General features: G+C 40.7%; 1 protein-coding gene across 1 annotated transcript; it reads left to right on the top strand.

The window, feature by feature from the left end:
- Positions 1 to 403: 403 nt before the first annotated feature.
- On the top strand, positions 404 to 20,880 carry LOC148210337 (uncharacterized). The gene is made up of 9 exons (XM_088126295.1): positions 404 to 1,411; positions 1,511 to 2,398; positions 2,528 to 2,976; positions 16,355 to 16,406; positions 16,525 to 16,632; positions 18,404 to 18,732; positions 19,312 to 19,754; positions 20,149 to 20,318; positions 20,422 to 20,880. Exons 1-9 carry the CDS (start codon positions 404 to 406, stop codon positions 20,878 to 20,880), a joined length of 3,906 nt encoding a protein of 1,301 aa, XP_087982421.1.
- The last annotated feature ends 219 nt before the right edge of the window (positions 20,881 to 21,099 follow it).

The following is a 21,099-nucleotide window of genomic DNA, read 5'->3' as shown; positions in this document are numbered from 1 at the left end:
CATGAAATGTAATGATCCTGGCAGTTTTACCATTCCATGTTCCATAGGAGGAAAAAACTTAGGTAGGGCATTATGTGATCTAGGCGCTAGCATTAATCTTATGCCATTATCAGTTTTCAAATCTTTAGGCATAGGAGAAGCTAGACCTACTACGGTTACCCTCCAACTAGCAGATAGATCTATCATAAGACCTGAGGGAAAGATAGAAGATGTTTTAGTCCAGGTGGACAAATTCATTTTCCCTGCGGACTTTATCATTCTAGATTGCGAGGCAGACTTAGACGTTCCCATTATTTTGGGAAGACCATTTCTAGCCACTGGGGATACAGTTTTTAATGTGAGGAAGGGAGAAATTACAATGAGGGTAAACAATGAAGAAGTTAAATTTAACGTTCTAGACGCCATGAAATTACCAGGAGACTTTGGAGAGTGCTCTGCTATAAATAGCTTGAATCCTATTATGTTTGATGAGTTTTATGACTTATTAGTTACAGAGATTGAAGAAGAGCTTGATAAGATAGCAGAAGGACCAGAAGATATGGCTAATCCTATTGAAAAAATACAAAAAGAAGAATGCAAGTCGTTACTTCCGTCCATAGTGGAACCACCCACGTTGGAGCAGAAGCCATTGCCGTCGCATTTGAAATATGCGTATCTAGGGGATAACGACACTTTACCAGTTATTATAGCTTCCAATTTATCACCTACTAATGAATATTCTTTATTGCAGATTTTGGAGAAGCACAAAAAGGCCATTGGATGGACGATAGCAGATATCCGAGGGATAAGCCCAGCCTTTTGCATGCACAAAATTCTATTAGAAGAAGATGCTAAGAACTCTATTGAGAGTCAAAGGCGGTTGAACCCGAAGATGAAAGAGGTTGTAAGGAAAGAAATTCTTAAATGGCTTGACGCCGGTGTTATATACCCAATATCCGACAGCAGCTGGGTAAGCCCAGTACAGTGTGTACCAAAGAAATGGGGTATAACCGTGGTGGCCAACGAGGAGAATGAGCTCATCTCAACCCGAACTGTGAGCGGGTGGAGAGTTTGCATTGATTATCGCAAACTCAACAAGGTAACAAAGAAAGACCATTTTCCTCTCCCGTTTATTGACCAGATGCTCGACCGTCTGGCAGGTAAGGATTTCTATTGTTTTTTAGATGGATATTCGAGTTATAATCAAATTACTATTGCTCCAGAAGACCAAGAGAAGACAACATTTACGTGTCCGTATGGTACGTTCGCTTTTAGGCGAATGCCCTTTGGACTATGCAATGCACCCGCGACTTTTCAGAGGTGTATGATGGCCATCTTCTCTGACATGGTAGAAAATATTCTAGAAGTTTTTATGGATGACTTTTCTGTTTTTGAAAATTCTTTCGACGCTTGTTTAGTTAATTTGGAGAGAGTATTGGAGAGATGTGAACAAACAAACCTAGTCCTAAATTGGGAGAAGTGTCATTTCATGGTACAAGAGGGTATTGTTTTGGGTCACAAAATTTCCAAGCAAGGAATAGAGGTAGACCACGCTAAGATAGACATCATTTCAAAGCTACCTCCTCCTACAAATGTCAAAGGGATTAGAAGTTTTTTAGGGCATGGGGGATTTTACCGCCGCTTTATAAAAGACTTTGCTAAAATTTCTAAACGCTTGTGTCAATTGTTAGAACATGATAGACCATTTGTTTTTGATGATGACTGTTTAAAATCATTTGAAATGTTGAAAGTTGCTCTAAGTTCAGCTCCTATAATTATCGAACCTAATTGGGATTTACCTTTTGAGCTCATGTGTGATGCTAGTGATTATGCAATAGGAGCTATGTTAGGACAACGTAAAAACAAGATCTTGCATCCTGTGTATTATGCTAGTAAGACTCTGACCGGTGCACAACTCAATTACACTACTACTGAAAAGGAACTGTTAGCAGTTGTGTTCGCCTTTGATAAGTTTAGGTCTTACTTGATAGGCACAAAAGTCATTGTTTTTACTGACCATTCTGCTTTAAAATATTTATTTGCTAAAAAAGATGCTAAACCACGTTTGATACGGTGGATTTTGTTACTTCAAGAGTTTGATATTGAAGTTAGGGACAGGAAGGGTACTGAAAACCAAGTTGCTGATCACCTGTCTAGATTGGAATCCCCGCTCTGTGATGATGGAACTGTTATACGTGAACAGTTTATTGACGAGCAACTCTTGCGAGTTGATTCAGTTCCGTGGTATGCCGATATAGCAAATTATTTGGTAAGTCGAATAGTTCCTTATGAGTTCAACAAGCAACAGGTAAAGAAATTTCTAAATGAAGTTCGATGTTATCGTTGGGATGAGCCTTTTTTATATAAGCTAGGACCTGACAATATCTTACGCAGGTGTGTCGCAGAAGAAGAGCACGAGGCGATATTAGACGCTTGTCATATGTCTCCATATGGAGGACATTTTGCAGGACACAAAACCGCAGCCAAAGTTTTGCAAAGTGGGTTCTTTTGGCCCACTCTGTTCAAAGATGCACATAAGTTTGCCCAGGTTTGTGACAAATGCCAACGGACAGGTAATATATCTAAACGCCACGAAATGCCTCAAACCCCGATCCTGGAGATTGAAATATTTGATGTGTGGGGTATAGATTTTATGGGTCCATTTCCATCTTCTAATGGTAAGCTTTATATATTGTTAGCAGTAGATTATGTTTCGAAATGGATAGAAGCCATTGCAACTGCTACCAATGATTCCAAAGTTGTCATTCGTTTTCTGCAAAAGCACATTTTTACGCGTTATGGAACCCCGCGTTGTCTGATAAGCGATGGGGGGGCTCATTTTGTGAATAGGTCTATGCAAAAGTTGCTGACTAAATACAATGTGCGTCATAGGGTTGCAACAGTATATCATCCTCAGTCGAATGGGTTAGCCGAAATATCTAATAGCGAGATAAAAAACATTTTAGAAAAAACTGTAAATCTTAACCGTAGGGATTGGTCTTTTAAGCTTGATGATTCACTTTGGGCATATAGGACAGCATTTAAGACTCCCCTCGGCATGTCCCCCTATAGGCTAGTTTTTGGAAAAGCATGTCATTTGCCTCTTGAGCTAGAATATAAAGCATTTTGGGCTACTAAGAAATTAAATTTTGATTTGTTGGCTGCAGGTGAAGCGAGGAAGTTACAATTGTTGGAATTAGAAGAACACAGGCACTTTTCTTATGAGAATGCTAAGTTGTTTAAGGAAAAAACTAAACAGTGGCATGATAGGCGTCTTCGGCCGAACAGTCTTCAAGAAGGTGATCTGGTTCTGTTATTCAACTCTAGGTTGAAACTTTTCCCTGAAAAACTTAAGTCTAGATGGTTTGGTCCCTTTCAAATTTTTAAAGTCTACCCATATGGGGCAGTGGATCTAGTTGACTCTAAGGGAAATGTTTTTAAAGTAAATGGGCAGAGACTTAAGCCGTATTTTGGAGAACCAGTGGATAGAGGAAAAACCTCTATTCAACTTTCAGGTCAATAAATTTTTGCGAAAAATGTTTTTTCCTTCTTATCCGTTTTTGAAAGAACAAAAGTAAAGGAAGGAAGTCTTTGTATCTTGTATTTTCTCTTTGTTTCATTATAAAGTTTTTCTTATTAAGAGAATGTTTTTGAAAACGTTGAAAAAAAAGAAAGAAAAAAAAATGTTGAAAAAAAAAAAAGAATTACGCAGGCGCCTGGCGCCTGCCCTGTTTTCCAGCAGTTCGAATTTCGTTTTCCTTCACGGTTTGGGTTTTAATTTTCGATAGCATGGGCTTTATTTTGGGTCAAACATTAATCCTCTATGATTTAGCTTTAAGAACTTCTCTTCAAACTCAAATTTTGTTTCCCTAATCCTATTTTGTATTCAAATTTGTTTTCTTTTCCTTTTAGGTTTAGGAAACTTAGTTGAACTTAAATGTCAATCCCTTTCCATTTAGGATTTAGTTTGGGGAAAGCTTTAAATAGACTCATTGCCTAAGCTTTACAACTCCACCAAAACCCACACAACTCTCTTCTTCCCCTTGTTTTTTTCGGCAAAACCCACTCCCTTCATCACCCTTGTTTTCGATTTTCAGCTACCAAAAAGAAGAAGGAATTTCCAGCATTTGCTTACATCTATGGCTTCTTCTTCTCAACATACTTCACTTCCTACCTCTTCTACTCAAGCTCCAAATGCCACAAGCATTCCTTTTCCACCATTGGAGAACTTCCAACACCACATGGGTTCAGATTCTAGGCTAGCTGCTGCTAGGGGAGGAAACCCGCTTCAAACATTTGAATGTCCTCCATCCCAAGCTCCTACACAACATCCTATAATGAGCCCACATGGTTGTGTTAATTTTCAGCAACTACCCACCTTTAATATACCTCAAAACAGTGAGTTTAGGGCTGAAAATCCTCAACAACTTCCTCCAATGATCAATCCGGGTATGTACCAACAGTTTATGTTTAACCCGGTTCCTTCCTATCATTTTCCCTTGTCTCAAATGCAAATTTCAGCTAGTGTTCATCCTTATGGAATGCCAAACCCATCTACTCTATTTCCTAGCCTTCCACCTTATTATGGAATGGGTCATTGGGTACCTCCACATAATTATGGGATGATTTCACCTAGAGTTTCCCCACCACCTCAACTTCCATTCCTAGAAAGAGGACCTCAAGCACCCCAATTGAACCCTAACATATCGAGTACCTTCAACATGGGACAACTAAAACCCTTAGAGCCTCCTAGGATGCCAACCCCAACCAATATGCCAATGGATGCAGGAGATGAGCATGAAGGAGAGCAAGAGAAGAGCCATAGCCATAGGCTAGAGCCCGGGGTTTCGATAGGGCAAAAGAGGAAGGGCAAGGAGGTGATGATAGACCCAGAAATTGAGGAAGATGGGAGTAGTAGGCGTCTGACGCCTAAGGATTCATCTATGGAGAACAGGGACGAGGAACAGTTTTATTCATCTCCATTGATTATTACACCGGAAGATGGTAATGATGATTTTCTACTGGTTTCACGAGGACATTGTTCAAATATGCCGGAAACAGAGGATACCGAGAACGAAGTGGTGAGAACAGATACTCAGGAACCTTCCCCATTGGATACACCTACAGAAGGAGCATTTTGTAGTCACCAAGAGTTGCCTACTGGGGCAACTAGATCTACTCCGTTGGCAACGGATGAGTATGTCACACCGATGGCCACTCTACCAGGGGTAAGGGATGCTCACACTATTCCTTCTAATACAGTTAACCCGCTTGGGTGTGATACAGGTAGATCCAAGGTTGGAGAGAATAGTACTCAAGAACCTACCAGCGAAGAAGATCTTGAGGACACGCAGACGATAAGGGAAATGTTCCAATACAAGAGGCGGGAGAGAAAGAGTTCAAAACGTCGTGCAGTTCAGGCTAAGAAGCCGACAGTGCCCATGAATGAACCTAAAACGAGAGCTGCGAAAGCTAAAGCAGCTGAAGCTAAGAAGAAGGTAGTGGCACCTGGGCCAGTTGATACAATTGAACTAGACTTGTCTGAGGGAGAGGAGGTCGAGACGAAATGGAACGCGGCAAATTTAGCCACTCGAACTTCATTAATGAAATCCCGTAAGATTATGACAGAATTGGGATTCGATCTCACTCTAGGAGATGTGCCTGATGATTGGAGGGAGACCGCTGGAGACAAAGAGTGGAGACCACTCATTCAGCCCATACAATGTGAGGCTTTGGAGTTAGTCAGAGAGTTCTATGCTGCTGTCCATCGCCAGTCACATATAGCCATAGTGCGCGGGAAGGAAATACGGTTTGATGCCACTCAGATCAACTACACCTTTAACATTAAGAATATCAGAGATGCTGTGGGCAATAAGATGTTAGTGACTCCGACTCTAGCACAGCTTGATGAGGCTTTAGAATGTGTTGGGAAGCCCTCTGCCACTTGGGATTTGACTACTCATGGCAAGGTACGACTAAAACCCGAGGATGTTTCCCTAACTGCTGCAGGATGGTTATACATAGTCAAAAACAGAATTCTGCAAACGGAGCATGATGAGCATGTCACTCAGGATAGGGCACTGCTGGTTTATGCCATGCTAAAGGGCATAGATGTGAATTATGGAGAATTGATCAATACTAGTATCCATGAGTGTGCCCACCGAACACGTGGTAAGCTTTATCACCCACGTTTGGTCACTTCTTTATGCTTGCGACAAGGTGTACAGCTCCCTGAGGATCAAATTAAGAGAGATGCCCCAATTGTGGAAGAGAAGAATATTCGGCGTATTATCGCCCATGCGTTACAAAGAAGGGAAGGTACTGGGATGTCTCCTACATCGGAGATCCGTCGTCTTCGAGAGGAGAACCAACAGCTGCGAGATCAGGTTCGAGAAGTCGTGCAACATATCTACAACTTAAGGGCTTCATTGGATTTTGCGGTTTTACCTTCATGGCCTCCAGCGCTAGCTGCTATCCTTGGTCATCCATCTCCCAGTATTGACACTGATCCTAGTCCACAACCTCCGACTTCATGAAGGGGAGGTTTCTTCTTTGCTATTTTTTTGTGTTTTCTTCTTTTGGTTAATGACGTAGTTTGCATATTCTAGCATTACTACGCATGTTTTTTTGTATTGATTATGTTTCGAGCTCAGTTGAAGCATGAATAAATTAGTATTGTTTATCTTCTGATCACTTAAAGTATGCCTTCACTTAACCTTAGTTTAGCTTTTCACATGCCTATTTTGAAGCATCTGTGCTGTGCATGTGATTTCATGTCGATGATGATTATAAGAGATTGTTGAGTTTTCTGTTCTATGCAAGACTAAGCTTTGAGCTATTTCCTTTGTTTATGTGATAAACTCATTTTCTTTTATGTCTTTTTGATCTTTACAGACTTTAAGCTTTTTCTTTGCCCCTATATAGGAAGTCCTTGTCCTTTTTACTGTTAAGCCTTTTTCATCCGATGCAAAAGTCTTTTCCCAGTGAGGACACTGTCTCTCTTAAGTTTTGGGGGGACAGTCGTTGTGTCAGTCGTTGTTTCAGAAAGATAAGGTGTTATTTATATTTAAAAAATCATGCTATTTTCTTTTGAAAAAGAGTCAGTTGGAAAGAAAGAAAATGTTGAAAAAGCACTTAGCTAAAAAAAAAAAAAAAAAAAAAAAACGAAAGAAAGAAAGAAAAAAAAAAGTTGCAAAAGAGTAAAAAGAGTCTTGTTGAGAGAAAATAAGAGTGGGGAAAAGACTTGTGTTAGAAAGAAAAGAGCGGTAAAAACAATGAGAGTTAAAGAAAATGTATTTATGATTCCCGAGTCCTACTGTAGACACCCATTTAGTTTTAGGTTGGGTGTTGACTTTGAAAATAACAGTAAAGATGGTGATAAGTGACTTCGTGTTTCTCATTGTCGTCGTTTTATGACCTAGCTGTTAGTTCAGAGTCTTTCTACGAGTAGCTGTGGTTGAAACCGATGTTAGTGTGTGAAAACCTCAGGGGCTAGTAGCCGGTCTTTCAGATGTAAAAGTCTTAGTGTAAAAAGGGAGTGTGCAGATTCCTTAGGGGTATTTGAAAACGTTTTTTTGTTTTTGAAAGGAAAAAGGATTTTGAAAGAGAAAGTTTTTATCATTTCAAACTTGGTTTATAGTGACTAAGTTTACAAAGGCAATAGAATGGTAGGCTCTGACATCTTTTCCTTGAGACAATTTATGATTGAACATCTCGGTTGCTTTTGCTTTTCCTTGTCCATGTGTTAGAAAGCTGATTAAAGTTGCTAAGTTTGGCTTGAGGACAAGCAAAAAGTTAAGTTTGGGGGTGTGATTACGCTTGTTTACATGCGTAAAAAGAAGGTTTTAGATGCTGTTTTTACAATGTTTCAGCTTTGTTTCGGATTTTTCTCGATCGTTTGAGTTCCAATTCATGCAAAATTCATATATTATGGTTTGTGGTTGGCTTATATTGTATTTATGACATTTTAGGACCATTTGGGAGTGCAAATTAATCAAAAGAAGCAAAAAGACGAAAAAAGCTTCATGGGAGGCGCCAGGCGCCTGGGAAGCCTGCAGAAAAACTGGTTTTCTTCCAACTTTGCCCTTAATGAAACGCGTCTTCCAATGCGTTTTGGTGGTTCCAACCGATGCATACGTGTAGAAGAAGTGTTCCACTATCAGTTTGAGCACGATTTGGTCAGTCAAAAGAGTTGGAAATGGGTGATTCACCATCGTTTTAAGACCTACCTAACCAATTCTGCACAGCTATAAATTCCAGCAACTTCTCCACCAAAATCATCAAGCCTTGCTTCCTTCTCTTGATCATTTTTAGTGTTTCTTTGTTGCTTTCTAAGTACTTTTGAGTTGCTTTCATTAGTTGCTTTTGGTTTTTAAATCCCGAGTACTTTACATTCTTTTATTGAGCTTTGTTTTGTTTCCATTTGTACTTAGTTATTTTCTACTTATTCAAATATATAAAAATCTAGCACTTTGCTTATTCTCTCTTTTCCTTTACTTTATTTTTAGTTAAGAGAGTTGTGTTTTTGGAGGAAAGAGCACGTGACACTCCCCCTTGCTTGAAAGAGAAGGGCGAAGCTCTCAATCCCGATAAAAACTCTCCGTTAGTTAACTTTTGTTTTTCACACATGCATTCCACATTCAACCATTTTACTTGCTGTATTTTCTTCAATATGTCTTTCTAAATTCCCGTCTCTAGCCTGGTTATGGATAGTTAGCCTTTTATGTCTAAAAAGGGTTGCTAAGAAGAAGTGTTTTTGCTTTCCATTCATTGCTCAACATGTTTTCCCAAAAAGTTAGGATTTAGAGAAGGCCACTGTAAGTCTTAACAAGTCAATACTGAAAAGGTTGCTTATTTGCATTGTTGAGTGGTTAAACCGAGGAGAGGAGCGCCTTAGACATAAGGGTTCCGCTTAAGTAGCCTAGACATAGGACCTTAACCCGAGGTTGCGACTATTTCCATCCTAAAACTAAGATATCTCTCATAATAGACATATTAGGGAATGTCTTAGGACTTTGAACTTGCTTAGACATAAGTCAAGTGAGAAGCGTAGTCGTTGGTTTCTAAAGTAAAATGCATATTGTCCTTAGCATGTCCTTGATTCTTTGATGGCTAACTTGAAGTAATTCGGGCTAGGTTTTATTATTATAAGTCCAAATCCCAAATCCAAACCATTATTTGTGACCACTTCCCATTTTACAAGAATCACTCATTCCAACATTCACTATTCTTTAAAACTTTAGAGTTTGGAAATTGTTTAGAAGTCCTTGAGGATCGATACTTGGATACTCCGTCCATTTTATATTACTCTGACAGGTGTGCGCTTGCATCTATATAATTGCTACCACGCTTAGCGCGTGCGTTCAGCATAAACGCCCAGTCACTGTTCAAGATTACATTTATAACATTGGATTTTTTAAAAAAAAATGTTTAATAAATATTGCATATAATCAAACTAATGAAATAATTATTTTATTATAAATAATAAAATATTTACTAATTACAAAGCTTTTGCTGGGTTTTATGCCCTTGTGGTTTGTAAATGTAAAACAAATTATTTATTCAATAACGTTTTGAAGTTTTAGAATTGCATTGACCCAAATCTAATAAATTAAGATCCAATGTTATTTAATGTAACTAGAACAATATATAATTGATATACACGGTATATAGTGGATATACAGTTGGATCATGTTCCAGTAATAACCTAAATTGTCTATAGTATATGGATAAGGTTGGGTACCTCATCCTCGTGACACTTTGGATACGTCCCACTTTGTAAAAGTTACAAATGACTTGATCCAAGTCGTTCATGTGAAGACATGCGAATGGGGTATCATATACAACGAGTTTGTATAAGATCGGACCACAATTATTAATCTTTAGTTATAATACCATTAACTAATCAGATTAACATTTCACTGGATGACCATGTAAGTCGATCTCAATCCTAGGTGAGTTATGGACTCCTGTCTATGAGGAATTGTCCTTTGATTTGCATGGGTGAGACAGGCCCAAGAGGCCGACTCAATATGCATAGTATTTTTGGGATGAGTCCGAGTAGGGAGCTGGAAACATAACTTCGAGAGATGAAATTTACTCCTTCTCGACTTTAGGGAAGTAGATGATTTATTCTGTTAAGTGCTGACTCCGGGTCTTGAACAAGAGGCCTCACCCTCTCATGGCTTGAGAAGGACTTTGTTTAATAGTAGAACCATAAATGATTGTTTATTAGAGGATTAATGGTACTTAAGGAGCAAGAAGTAACTACAGGGGAGGGGCATAACGATAATTTGACCCAACTATAGTTACTGACGACTCATGAAGGGTTGACTTATTTATTATGGTCATATCCATGGACACAAAATATTATAGATTGCAAAGAGTGCAGCTGTGGGTCTTTAGTGGAGTGACCCACAAGTTAATGAATGTGGATTAATTTAATTAATGAGTTTAATTAATTAATGTCGTATCATTAGACCTTTTAATCTGTAGGTCCATTAGGTCCCTTTGCTAGCTCACAACTAGTAAAATGAAGATAAAGAATTTAAAAGAATTTGAAATGTTTAAATTTAATAAGGGAATATATATATGGTATCCACTATTATGTATATAATGATACGTTATATAATTAATTTTGAATAAGAATTCGAAATTAATACTATATTGTTATGAGAGAACTATTTGAATAAGATTCAAATAAAACTTAATATGAATTGGATCATATTAAAACTATAGGTTAAAATTAATGTGAATGAGATTTACATAAAAACAAAATGTTACGAGAGAGATGTGCATTTGAATAAAGTTTGAATTAAATATATGATATTTAATTAAAACAAAAACACAATTAATTAGTTAAATTATGTTTATTATTTAGTTTAATTAAATTATGCAAGGAAGTGGGAATATGGTGGGGTGGTTAGTTAACTTGCTCCCTACTCATCACTTTTCTTTAAATGCAAAAGAAACGCATTATGGACGGGATTTATGCATTTTGGAAGAACTCTATTCTTCTCTCACAAACCGGTTCTTGTATAGAGCATAGCAAGGAAGTCCTTGTGGTGGTCTACTGTAAAGAAAATGTTTTTCAAAGGTAACCATTTGTCCTCTGTTTTTAGTTATATGTGTGATTTAATTCAATCGAAAAAATCAAGCAACGCATTCAGGCGCTTTCCGTAGGATTCAATCCCTTAAGCTTGAAGGCATAAATTCCAATAGGTAAGCTCATCATTTTTCACATCAATTAAGGTTTCCCAGTAGCTAGGAATATGTGGTCCAAGAATGATAAAGACCTCTCTATCAGCTTCGTAGTGAAGAATAATAAAGTCGGTGATAAAAATAAATTTATCTATCTTAAATAAAACATCTTCAAAATTTCCCTCTAGTTTAACATTTGATTTATCCGCTCGCAAAAGAGTGACACTAGTTGGCATAGTATCACCTACCTCTAATCGTTTAAAAATTGACAAAGGAATGAGGTTTATGCTAGCTCTTAAATCACATAGCACTCTCGCTGCATCTTTACCTCATATTAAACAAAGAATTGCAAAAATTGCTAGGATCATTCCGCTTCAATATATATTACTCTTGAAACCATACTACTACTCTTGAAACCATACTACTGCACTAGGTAAAGAGTTGTTGTTTTATACTCTCCTTCCTAGTTTATATTTCCTAGTTACAATATATTTCTTAAAAAATTTAGTATAATTAGGCATCTACTGTCTATAGCCTCAACTAATGGAACTTTAACACCCAACTGTTGAAGAATATCTAGAAATATTTTGATTCGAGTCTCTTGGTTCTTCTTAACTAAACGGTGAGGAAAAGGGCAGGGGCTTGAATTCAACTACATGAGGTAATGTGTTTGGCGATCTAGGCTTGCAAAGTTATCCTTGCAGGGATCAAATCCCCAACAGAAGCGGTTGAACGCTTGTGATTCGACTCGGTTTAGAAGCTATACACTACCGATTTTAAAACAAAACCGTTTCTATTTTAAATCAGAAGTTAAACATCTTGGGAGGAAGAAAACTTATTGTTGTAGACCGTGAACAAATTTTCTTCCTCTAGCACGAACTTCGTGACAACACGAAGAATCCTTCACGAACCGAAGGTTAGACACCACCACGAAGTTACCTTGATATTATTCTAGGATTAAGAACTTGAATAGTGAGATCTTGATTATTGGAAAGGAAATAAACAGGAAAACTCGATAGCATGAGAGAGAGAGCTTCTAGTTTTTACAATGGAAACGCCAACCAACCAAAAACACAAATAAGAACTTTGTTATGAATAAATGAGGGGAGAAATTACCTCCCATTCTCCACCTCACCACTTCCTAGCAAAATTGTTGGGGAGTGGCCAATTTTGTTATTGTGTTAATTAATTAACATAATAAACAAAATGAATAATATATATTTAATTATATTTAAATTAATAAAATAATTAAATAATTAATTAAATTAACACTATTTTAATTTAATTAATAATTAATTAATTAATTAAATAAATAAACATAATTTAATTAAATCATATTTAATTAGATAAAAATAGGTATTTGAATCATATTCAAATATAAATTTCCCTCGTAATCTATAGTATTTAATATGAAGCAATTTACATGAAACTTTAACCTATAGTTTTAATATGAATCCAATTCATATTATTCTCTCATAATATATAGTTTTACAATGTAACATCATACATTATATTAAACTGTGTCATACACTATTAACCCAAATTACTTTTAATTAAATTTGAAAATTAAAATTCATTCCAAGACTTAATGTTCTTATTTACCGTTTATGAGCTAGCAAGGGAACCTATTGAATATATAGATCAAAAGCTCCAATGTTACGAGATTATTTGGTTAAACTCATTAACCACCTTAATCAACATACATTAATTGCAGGTTACTCCACTAAAAACTCACAGCTGCACTCTTCTCATTATAGAATATTTCTGTGTCCATGGATATCAACCATTAGTGGCAAGTCAATCCTTCATGAGTGTACGTAACCACAGATGAGTCAAATTACCGTTTCACCCCTATGTTACATATTGTGATGTGATCATAATTGGCCTCAAGTCCTTAGAACCGAGTCAAACAAAAAGGAGAGCATCATCGCATGGAACCAAGTCCTTGGAACCGTTTCACCCCTATGTTACATTAATTGCAGGTTACTCCACTAAAAACCCGCAGCTGCACTCAAACGCAACAAATGCATGCAATCCTCGCATGGAGACGCCCTCCGCACGCATTCGTGCCCTTGCACGCCCAACCAGACGCATGAGGTGCACGCCCCGCTGCGCGCGTGCCACTACTGCATGCCTGCTCGCCTATGCCTGTCGCTCGCGCTTGCACGCCAGCCCCTGTCGCCTGCACACGCACGTCAGCGCCTGTTCAACACCCTTGTGCGCCCCTGCCTGTCGCACACGCCCGTGTGCCAACGACTGCCCCAGCACCTGTGCACCTCTTATCCACCTAGCGCCCATGCTTGCAGCCATGCCTGCTCGCGTGCCCCACGTGCAAGCACCCACGTGCCCCGCATGCCACCTGCGCCTACACCCGCACGCACCGTACGCCCCTCAACATCTATACCGCCCAGTGCCCAGCGTCAGCACGCCCCCAGCGCGCCTACTAACGCCTAGCGCCCCTACCCGCCACCCATGCATGTGCCCACCGTGCCAGCCCTGCCTCCGCACGTGCCATTGACCGCCTAGCCCTTGCTTTGTCGCCCCCTCCACCCATTTAAGGAATAAATTTCCTTTGATTTTGGATTATTTTGGTGGAATTTGTTTTGGATTTTATTTTTGATTTAATTCCTTTAGTTATCATTTTTAAAATTCACTTTTAGGCAAGTTTTACACTTTTTTGGAATTTATCAATTTTCAAGCGGCGGCACTGCTTGGTGCGGGTTTTCGAGGCGTTTTCCGGCGGTGCAGCCCCCCTCGCGATCAGGTTTGATCTCCCCTGGTGGTCGGCAATCACGGGCACGGGTCCTTGCTGCACACAGCGTCGTGGGTATCGATTGGTGAGTTTTTTTTATGCAATAGCTCTAATAGCTGCAGTCTTTTTTGTCTTTCGACGTCTACCAGTAACCATTAGAAGCTCGATATACGCAACCCACATCCATTCGAGTTAGGTCTGAGATACCCGCACCTAAACGAAGTCGATTTTGCGATAATGGATGTTGCAAGATCCCTCATAATGGATTTCGATGGCTGGAATTTTGTTTTAATTATTTTTGTTTGTCTATTGATGCTGAGGTGTTGAATCAATGCAAGATTTAGGAGCGTAGCAGTGTAAGTAGCACCAAGGGGTGGGTGCGTGCGTTATTGAGTGCTAATGGAATGGTTTCGTGCTGATTCTTATTAACTTAATTTATCTTATGTATATAGATATTGTTAGTCTACGTTTGTGAACTACTAGTGGATATTGTTGGGTTACATGTTACTGTTCTTGTTGTTAAACATTATAAAAATGTATGGTTTTTATTGTTGGATATGACTGGAAAGTTTTGAAAGCATGTTTGAGATGAAACACATGTGTTAATTTTATGTTATTTAGTTTTATGTTATTTAGTTGGAAGTTGTTGGGTTATTGCTTTTGCTTTGTACGATGAAGATCATGCTGGAAAATTGTGTTGTGATTGAAAGTGTGAATGACTTATAGATTGTCTTGGAGGGATTAGTTGGAGTTGTCAAGAGTGGTGGGACGGACTAGTCGTTTGTTATTCTGTGGTTTGTCTAAAGCGAAAATACAGACTAGTCGTTTGGTTATTCAAAGCCCTTGTAGTGGGTGAATTGGGGATTATGTGATAAAGTCTTGGCGAAGGACTATGTTGCAAATGTGTGACCTATCGTGTAACGAAAAGTGGATGTACAGGTTTCGTGGCCTCGTGGGCAATGGTTGAGGCGGTTACGTCACTATTGGATGTCGAGGCTTCGGGAGTAAAAGGCCGGCGGTCGACAAACCAGTCTTGGTAGAGATGAGTGCCGGGGCTCCGGATACAAAAGGCCGAGAGTCGGCATGATGAGTCTAGTTGATGATGAGTATTGGGTCTAGACGTGGTGGTGGTCAAGGACTAATACGCCGAGTAGTCATCGGGACCTTGGGGATAAATGTCACGGACCGATATACAGTTCAAGGGCTTGAGGATAAATGGCAAGGTCGAACACCAAGTTTCTGTGGAGGAGTGTCGGGGTCTTAGGGATAAATGTCAAGAGCCCATACGACTTGAAGAGTTAGACTTAGAAGACTAACATAGAGTAGTGGATATGAGCAACAGTTCAAGGCCTTGGGGATAATGGCAAGGTCGAACGCCAAGCTTCTGTAGAGGGAGGTCGGTACCTTGGGGATTAATGTCAAGGGTCGATACTCCTCAAAGAGTTAGACTTGGAGTACTAACTCAGGGTGTAGAGCGAGTAGTAGCTCAAGGAAGTTAGAGGCTAGTGAGCCGTGTGATCGAAGCCACGAGGGTCCTAGCGTTGGGATGTTTGGGTCAAAATGTTAATTTACTGTTATTATCTCTTGATGTTTGATTTCCTAGTTATTGGGTTCGATGTCGCTATGATTACGAGCATGCTGTTTGGTGATTAGTTAGGGAGGGCTACTTACGGAGTATTTTATATACGCACCCCCTCTACCTTAATTGTTTCAGGTGTAAACAGGGCCCTCGACCGTGGTGATGATGTGGAGGAGGCTTGACTGAGGAGGGATCACTAGCTACGTTTTTGTTTAGGATAGCTGAAATTGCAGTTTCATTTCTAGAAGCGTTAGAAACTTATTGTTAGGTTTGTACCAGACATTGGGTTGACTCACGAAACATTTTTTTTTTCTATTGATTATTCTTGTGCGAACTGTTGTTTTGCGGTTATTATTATTATTCTAGTCTCTGATGTACTTTGAGTTACTGGACCAAATGATTGTTTTTTTTTTTATTTGGATTTCTAGCCACAGAGGCAGACATGAAATTTTTAGGAATTGGTTATGGTATGAACCACTAGTTCTTCTTAAAATAATTGTTTCATGTCTTTGTGTTGAAGAAGGGATGAACAGGGGGGTAATAGCATTGCCTCAATATTTCATGTCGAAATTTCGGAGACATTACACTTTATGTTACCTTTAATGGGAAGGGGTGAATAGGTAATATGGTGTCGTTATCCCGTTCTTCATAGTGAAATTCGGGGGCGTTGCAGTTGATATTAGAGCCGACACGTTCCTGTAGACTGACCTAGTAACTAGGGTGTGTAGGAGTAGTGGTCCCGGTCGGCCTTCTTGTCATCGACCAGGTACGCCTAATGATTGTTGTTTATGAACTTATATGTCCCCATAATGAATTGCTTTTGTGTTTAATTCTTTCCTCATCAGTTATGGTTATAGCCTTGCTTATTTAGGCCTAGGGTGTTCAGTGAGTGTACTAGTTAGTGTGTACTTGACTTTCCACTTATGTGGAAGTTTCGACTGCCACACTCCTTTGAGACTATGCGTAGAGTAACGTGCTAACGTTTTGCTTGATGATGTTATGCTCTTTCATCCAGACAATGCCACCCCGTCGTAGTATGAGGTTGCGTGCAGACGTCGACCCAGCCTTCGGAAGTGAGAATGCGGCGGACCCACCGCCCCCTCCGGCTGGTGTTCATGCAGGGGTAGTTCCTTCAATTACTTCAGCGGAGACTCAAGGGCAGCTGAATCCCCCAGTTCCCTCGACAGTTCCCCATGTGTACTGTAACGCCCCAGAACTTCCCACACACTTCTAGGTCACGTTAACTACCCACCTGTCTAAACTTAACACCAAACATGAGATGACAACTCCCTGTGAAATAATTATATAAAATAAAGCTTCAATTCTCATCAATTTACCAATGAATCAACTCTATAGAATATAAATCAAACATCGTCCGTGGACAACCTCATGAAGCAACTTTATTATTCCAACTAGGCAAACTCAATGAATGGAAGAAAACTAGAATAAACACCTATTCCGAAATAAAGTAGACAACGAGTGGGAACCTCCCAATTATTCAAATAAGAACAAATAGTTTATTGACCAAACCATAAGGTCTTAACCATCTAAACCTAAGCTAAGCAAAAGTAACTACGCAGCCTATGGTCATCGCTCGTCATGTCTCCTCCGTCTCATCACCATGGTCGCCAACGAATCCTTCACCTAAAACAATAATTGTAGAGGGGGGGTGAGTATATAAAATATACTCCGTAAGTAGCCCTCACCAACAACACGCAAACATCATGCTCACACAAAATCATGAAACATTCATAATCATGCTCTTCATCACATTATGCAATCAAACATAGACACACTCTATCAGATTCGGCGACAACCACAACCATGAACAAATTAGTTACCAACCTCGAGTCTCCCTAACATCTCAAGCACCTCTACGCTTATCACAGCTATCCTAGCCTTCCACAGCTAACTCTTTCGAGTAGGGTCGGCCCCTGACCATTTTTACCTAGAGCCCCGACACTACTGCACCGACCCTCGACCGTTTTTCCCAAGGCCCCGATGACTTCACCATCTATAGGCCCTTGACCATTTTTACCCAAGGCCCCAATAGTTTTCCTTCCAAAAAGACTCCTCGCATCGACCCTCAACCATTTTTACCCGAGGCCTCGATACTCAATTAGTGACGTATCAGCCCCCGACCAATTATACTCTAGGCCCTGACACTCACCCATTCACTTTCCCCAAGAATCCAACGTTCCTTATCATAACCAACTCCATATCAACCCCTAGCCTGCGAACAGGGTTCGAAAATATGCTTCTATTACACCCACATCTCATAAGAAAATAATATGACTCAAACCAGAACACTCGCAACATAAAGAAACATTTATATATGCTCAACCAGCACGCTCACATCATCAATGAACATTTATATAAACTATACAAGCATGCCCACATCATAAGAAAGCATAATCACAATAATTCTATTTTAACGTGCATCCTTGGTAAACATACATCATCCCACAACAATTTTCAGCAGTTTAGCAACGCAAAATTCCACCATTATCACCGACGAATATTCAACATTACACCAAGTATACAGATTAACACAAACTAGAGTTACCTAGCATAATAGCGTATCAAAATCAATATTAAACATCACGAAACAACACATTAGAGACCAACTAGCACACATTAACGCACGCACACGCCCCTTGTCTACTTACACACAACCGCGCCCCTAAGTTCTACGTTGATCTCACACCTAGGCACACAAAATTGACTTCGTATAGGTGTGGGTAACTTAGATCTAGCTCGCCAAGGTGTGGGTAGCCTAAATCGGGCTTCGAACGGATGTGGGTAACCGCCAAACGTCCTAAAAACGCTGCTGTAATGCACGAATCCCGCCGCTGGTTTTGTTACTCGAGTGGCTGCTTTTGCTCGATGCTGAGGGATCGTCGCCGTTCGTGGCCGTCGGAGTTGCTGTTCGTCGGAGACGGCCGCCGGGGTTTCGCACGTCGCCGGAGGATGAGGTCGTAGCAGCAGGTTGTCGAGGCTGCCGTGGATCTGATCCGTTCGTCGTGCGCCGCCGCGAGGAATGCTGCAGGAAATCGGTGCTGGCAGATCGCCGGAGTTCGTGGAGAACGCTGGGCCGTTCGCCGGAGAAGAAGACACGGGGGTGGCGGCTTGGCAACAACACCGCAGATCGACTAAAAGAAAGAGAGGTGAAGATCGGGCGGCGGAACGGGCAGCAGACCACGACGAGGAGCGGCGGCGGAAGGTTGTAGTGGACGGTTGTGCGTCGGCGATGTCGTCGGTTGCCGGAGGAAGAGAAGAAGAGAAGGGGGTTGGCGGCTAGGGCAAGGGGAGGAAGAAAGAGATGGAAACCTAGTGTGTTTTCTTTTTTTTCTTTTTATTAATTTTCTTTTCCTTTGTTTTAAAACCAAACCAACCCAAAAAGCCCAACCCAACCAAGTCCAAAAGAAAAGGAAACCCATCCCAACTTAAGATAAAACCAACCACACGGAGCCCGATATATATAAATTTAATTAAAGTTTAATTTAAAAATTAAATGAAAAATCTCCTGATTCAAGACTAACTAACCTGAGGGACTCGGGGCGTTACATGTACCCTCAGGTGGCGTTGCTTGCGGAGGCGTTGCAGGCGCTGATCAATAACACAGCTGGGGTTGGCGGTGTACAAGCTCAGCCACCCTGACATTTTCATGCTCCTCATGGCGAGGCCCAATTCATCAAGGATTTCAAGCGTTACGAACCCCCTACCTTTGACGGAGGCAGCGAGAAAGCGACAACAGCAGAAGAGTGGGTCAGAGAGTTGGAATCCCTTTACGCGTATCTAGGTTGCGAGGACCAGTTGAAGGTGAAGGGTGCGGTTTTTATGTGAGGGGCGAGGCCCTGAATTGGTGGGACTCAATAGCAGTGGCAGAAGACCATGCTAATGTACCGGTTCCGTGGGCAAGGTTCAAGGACTTGTTGTACGACAACTATTACCCAGAGACTATGAAAGATACGAAGGAGGCAGAATTCCTCCATCTCACCCAAGGAACCTTGACGGTAGCACAATATGAAAGGAAGTTTACGGAACTATCCCGTTTTGCTTTGGAATTAATTCACACCGAGGTAGTGAAGATCAAGAGGTTTGTTAAAGGCTTGCGCAAGGGGATCAGAGGACGAGTGGTCTTCAGCGACCCGCCACCTACGCGGAAGCAGTTAGGGGCCTTAATTATGAATAAGGATGTCTCTAATAAAGCCCAACCTCTACTAGAAGTCGATTCATCTTCAGGTGCGAAAAGGAAAGTCCCTCCAAATCATGCCGACCAGCCATTTAGAGCACCCCAGCGCCAGGCTTAGCAGCAGGGCATGTTGCTAGTGCCCCTCCTGTCAGAGAAGACATGTGGAGCAGTGTTGGACGGAAATTAAGGTCTGTTTGAGGTACGGGAGAAAAGGGCATTTTTCAAGGGAGTGTCCCATGTCGGTCGCGAATACATAGAGGCTAGGTCAAAAGGCCGCCTCAACAGTTTCGACGCAGAGAGGTAACCAGAAGGCTCGTGTCTTCACACTTACCCGCAAGGAAGCGGCGAATGTCGAAGCCGTTGTCACAGGGTATTTCTTTCTCACTATGGGTTCTTGGGTAACGCGTGCCGGGTTTATGTCTTTGTCTTTGTATTATCTTTCAGGTAGGGTCTTAGTCCATAATGTGCCTGCTTATGTATTGTTTGACTCGGGGTCAAGTCACACTTTTATTTCCACTGTGTTTGTTAGTCAAGCAAACCTCGAACTAGACCCGTTAGGTTTTTTGTTGTCAGTTTCTACGCCATCAGGGTCAATTATGATTGCTAGTCAAATGGTGAGAGCAGGCGAATTATCCTTCGACAATCAGACCCTGGAGGAAAGATTGATCCAACTGGACATGTGGGATTTTGACGTCATATTAGGCATGGATTGTCTAGCTACCAACTAAGCCAACAAAAATTGCTCGAAAAGGGAAGTCTCCTTCCAACTACCTTCTGGTCAGAAATTTACGTTTAAAGGAGTTCAAGGAGTTCCCGGACGTGTTCCCTGAAGACCTCCCGGGGCTACCCCCTGTCCGTGAACTGGACCTTTGCATCGACTTATTACACGGGATAGCCCCCATTTCGAAGGCACCGTACCGTATGGCTCCATCGGAACTTAAGGAGCTTAAGGCACAGCTAAAAGAGCTTTTAGACAAGAACTTGATTCGCCCGAGTGTGTCTCGTTGGGATGCTCCAGTGCTTTTTGTGAAAAAGAAAGATGGATCTATGCGACTTTGTGTTGACTACCGAGAGTTGAACAAGGTGACGACAAAGAATAGGTACCCCTTTCCTCGCATCAATGACCTCTTTGACCAACTAAAAGGAGCAAAGGGGTTCTCGAAGATAGACCTATGATCGGGGTACCACCAGTTGAGAATTAAGGACGCCGACATACCAAGGACAGCCTTCAGGACCAGGTATGGGCATTTTGAGTTTACTGTAATGTCTTTTGGACTCACTAATGCCCCTGTGGCATTCATGGATCTTATGAATCGGGGTTTTAAGGAATTCTTGGACCTATTTGTGATTGTGTTTATCGACGACATTTTGATTTACTCCAAGACAGCAGAACAG

The sequence above is a fragment of the Momordica charantia genome, assembly GCF_013281855.1.
Source record: "Momordica charantia cultivar OHB3-1 chromosome 7 unlocalized genomic scaffold, Mcharantia_2.0 BLBB01000007.1, whole genome shotgun sequence".
In the NCBI taxonomy this organism is placed as follows: domain Eukaryota; kingdom Viridiplantae; phylum Streptophyta; class Magnoliopsida; order Cucurbitales; family Cucurbitaceae; genus Momordica; species Momordica charantia.
This window is presented reverse-complemented; position numbering and strand designations above follow the sequence as displayed.

Coding starts and splice junctions, on each gene's coding strand:
- LOC148210337 (XM_088126295.1), top strand. CDS start 404: ATGAAATTACCAGGAGACTTTGGAGAGTGCTCTGCTATAAATAGCTTG. Junction 2,977..16,354: donor AATCTTAACCGTAGGGATTG/GTCTTTTAAGCT, acceptor TTTCCTCATCAG/TTATGGTTATAGCCTTGCTT. Junction 16,407..16,524: donor GGTGTTCAGTGAGTGTACTA/GTTAGTGTGTAC, acceptor TCTTTCATCCAG/ACAATGCCACCCCGTCGTAG.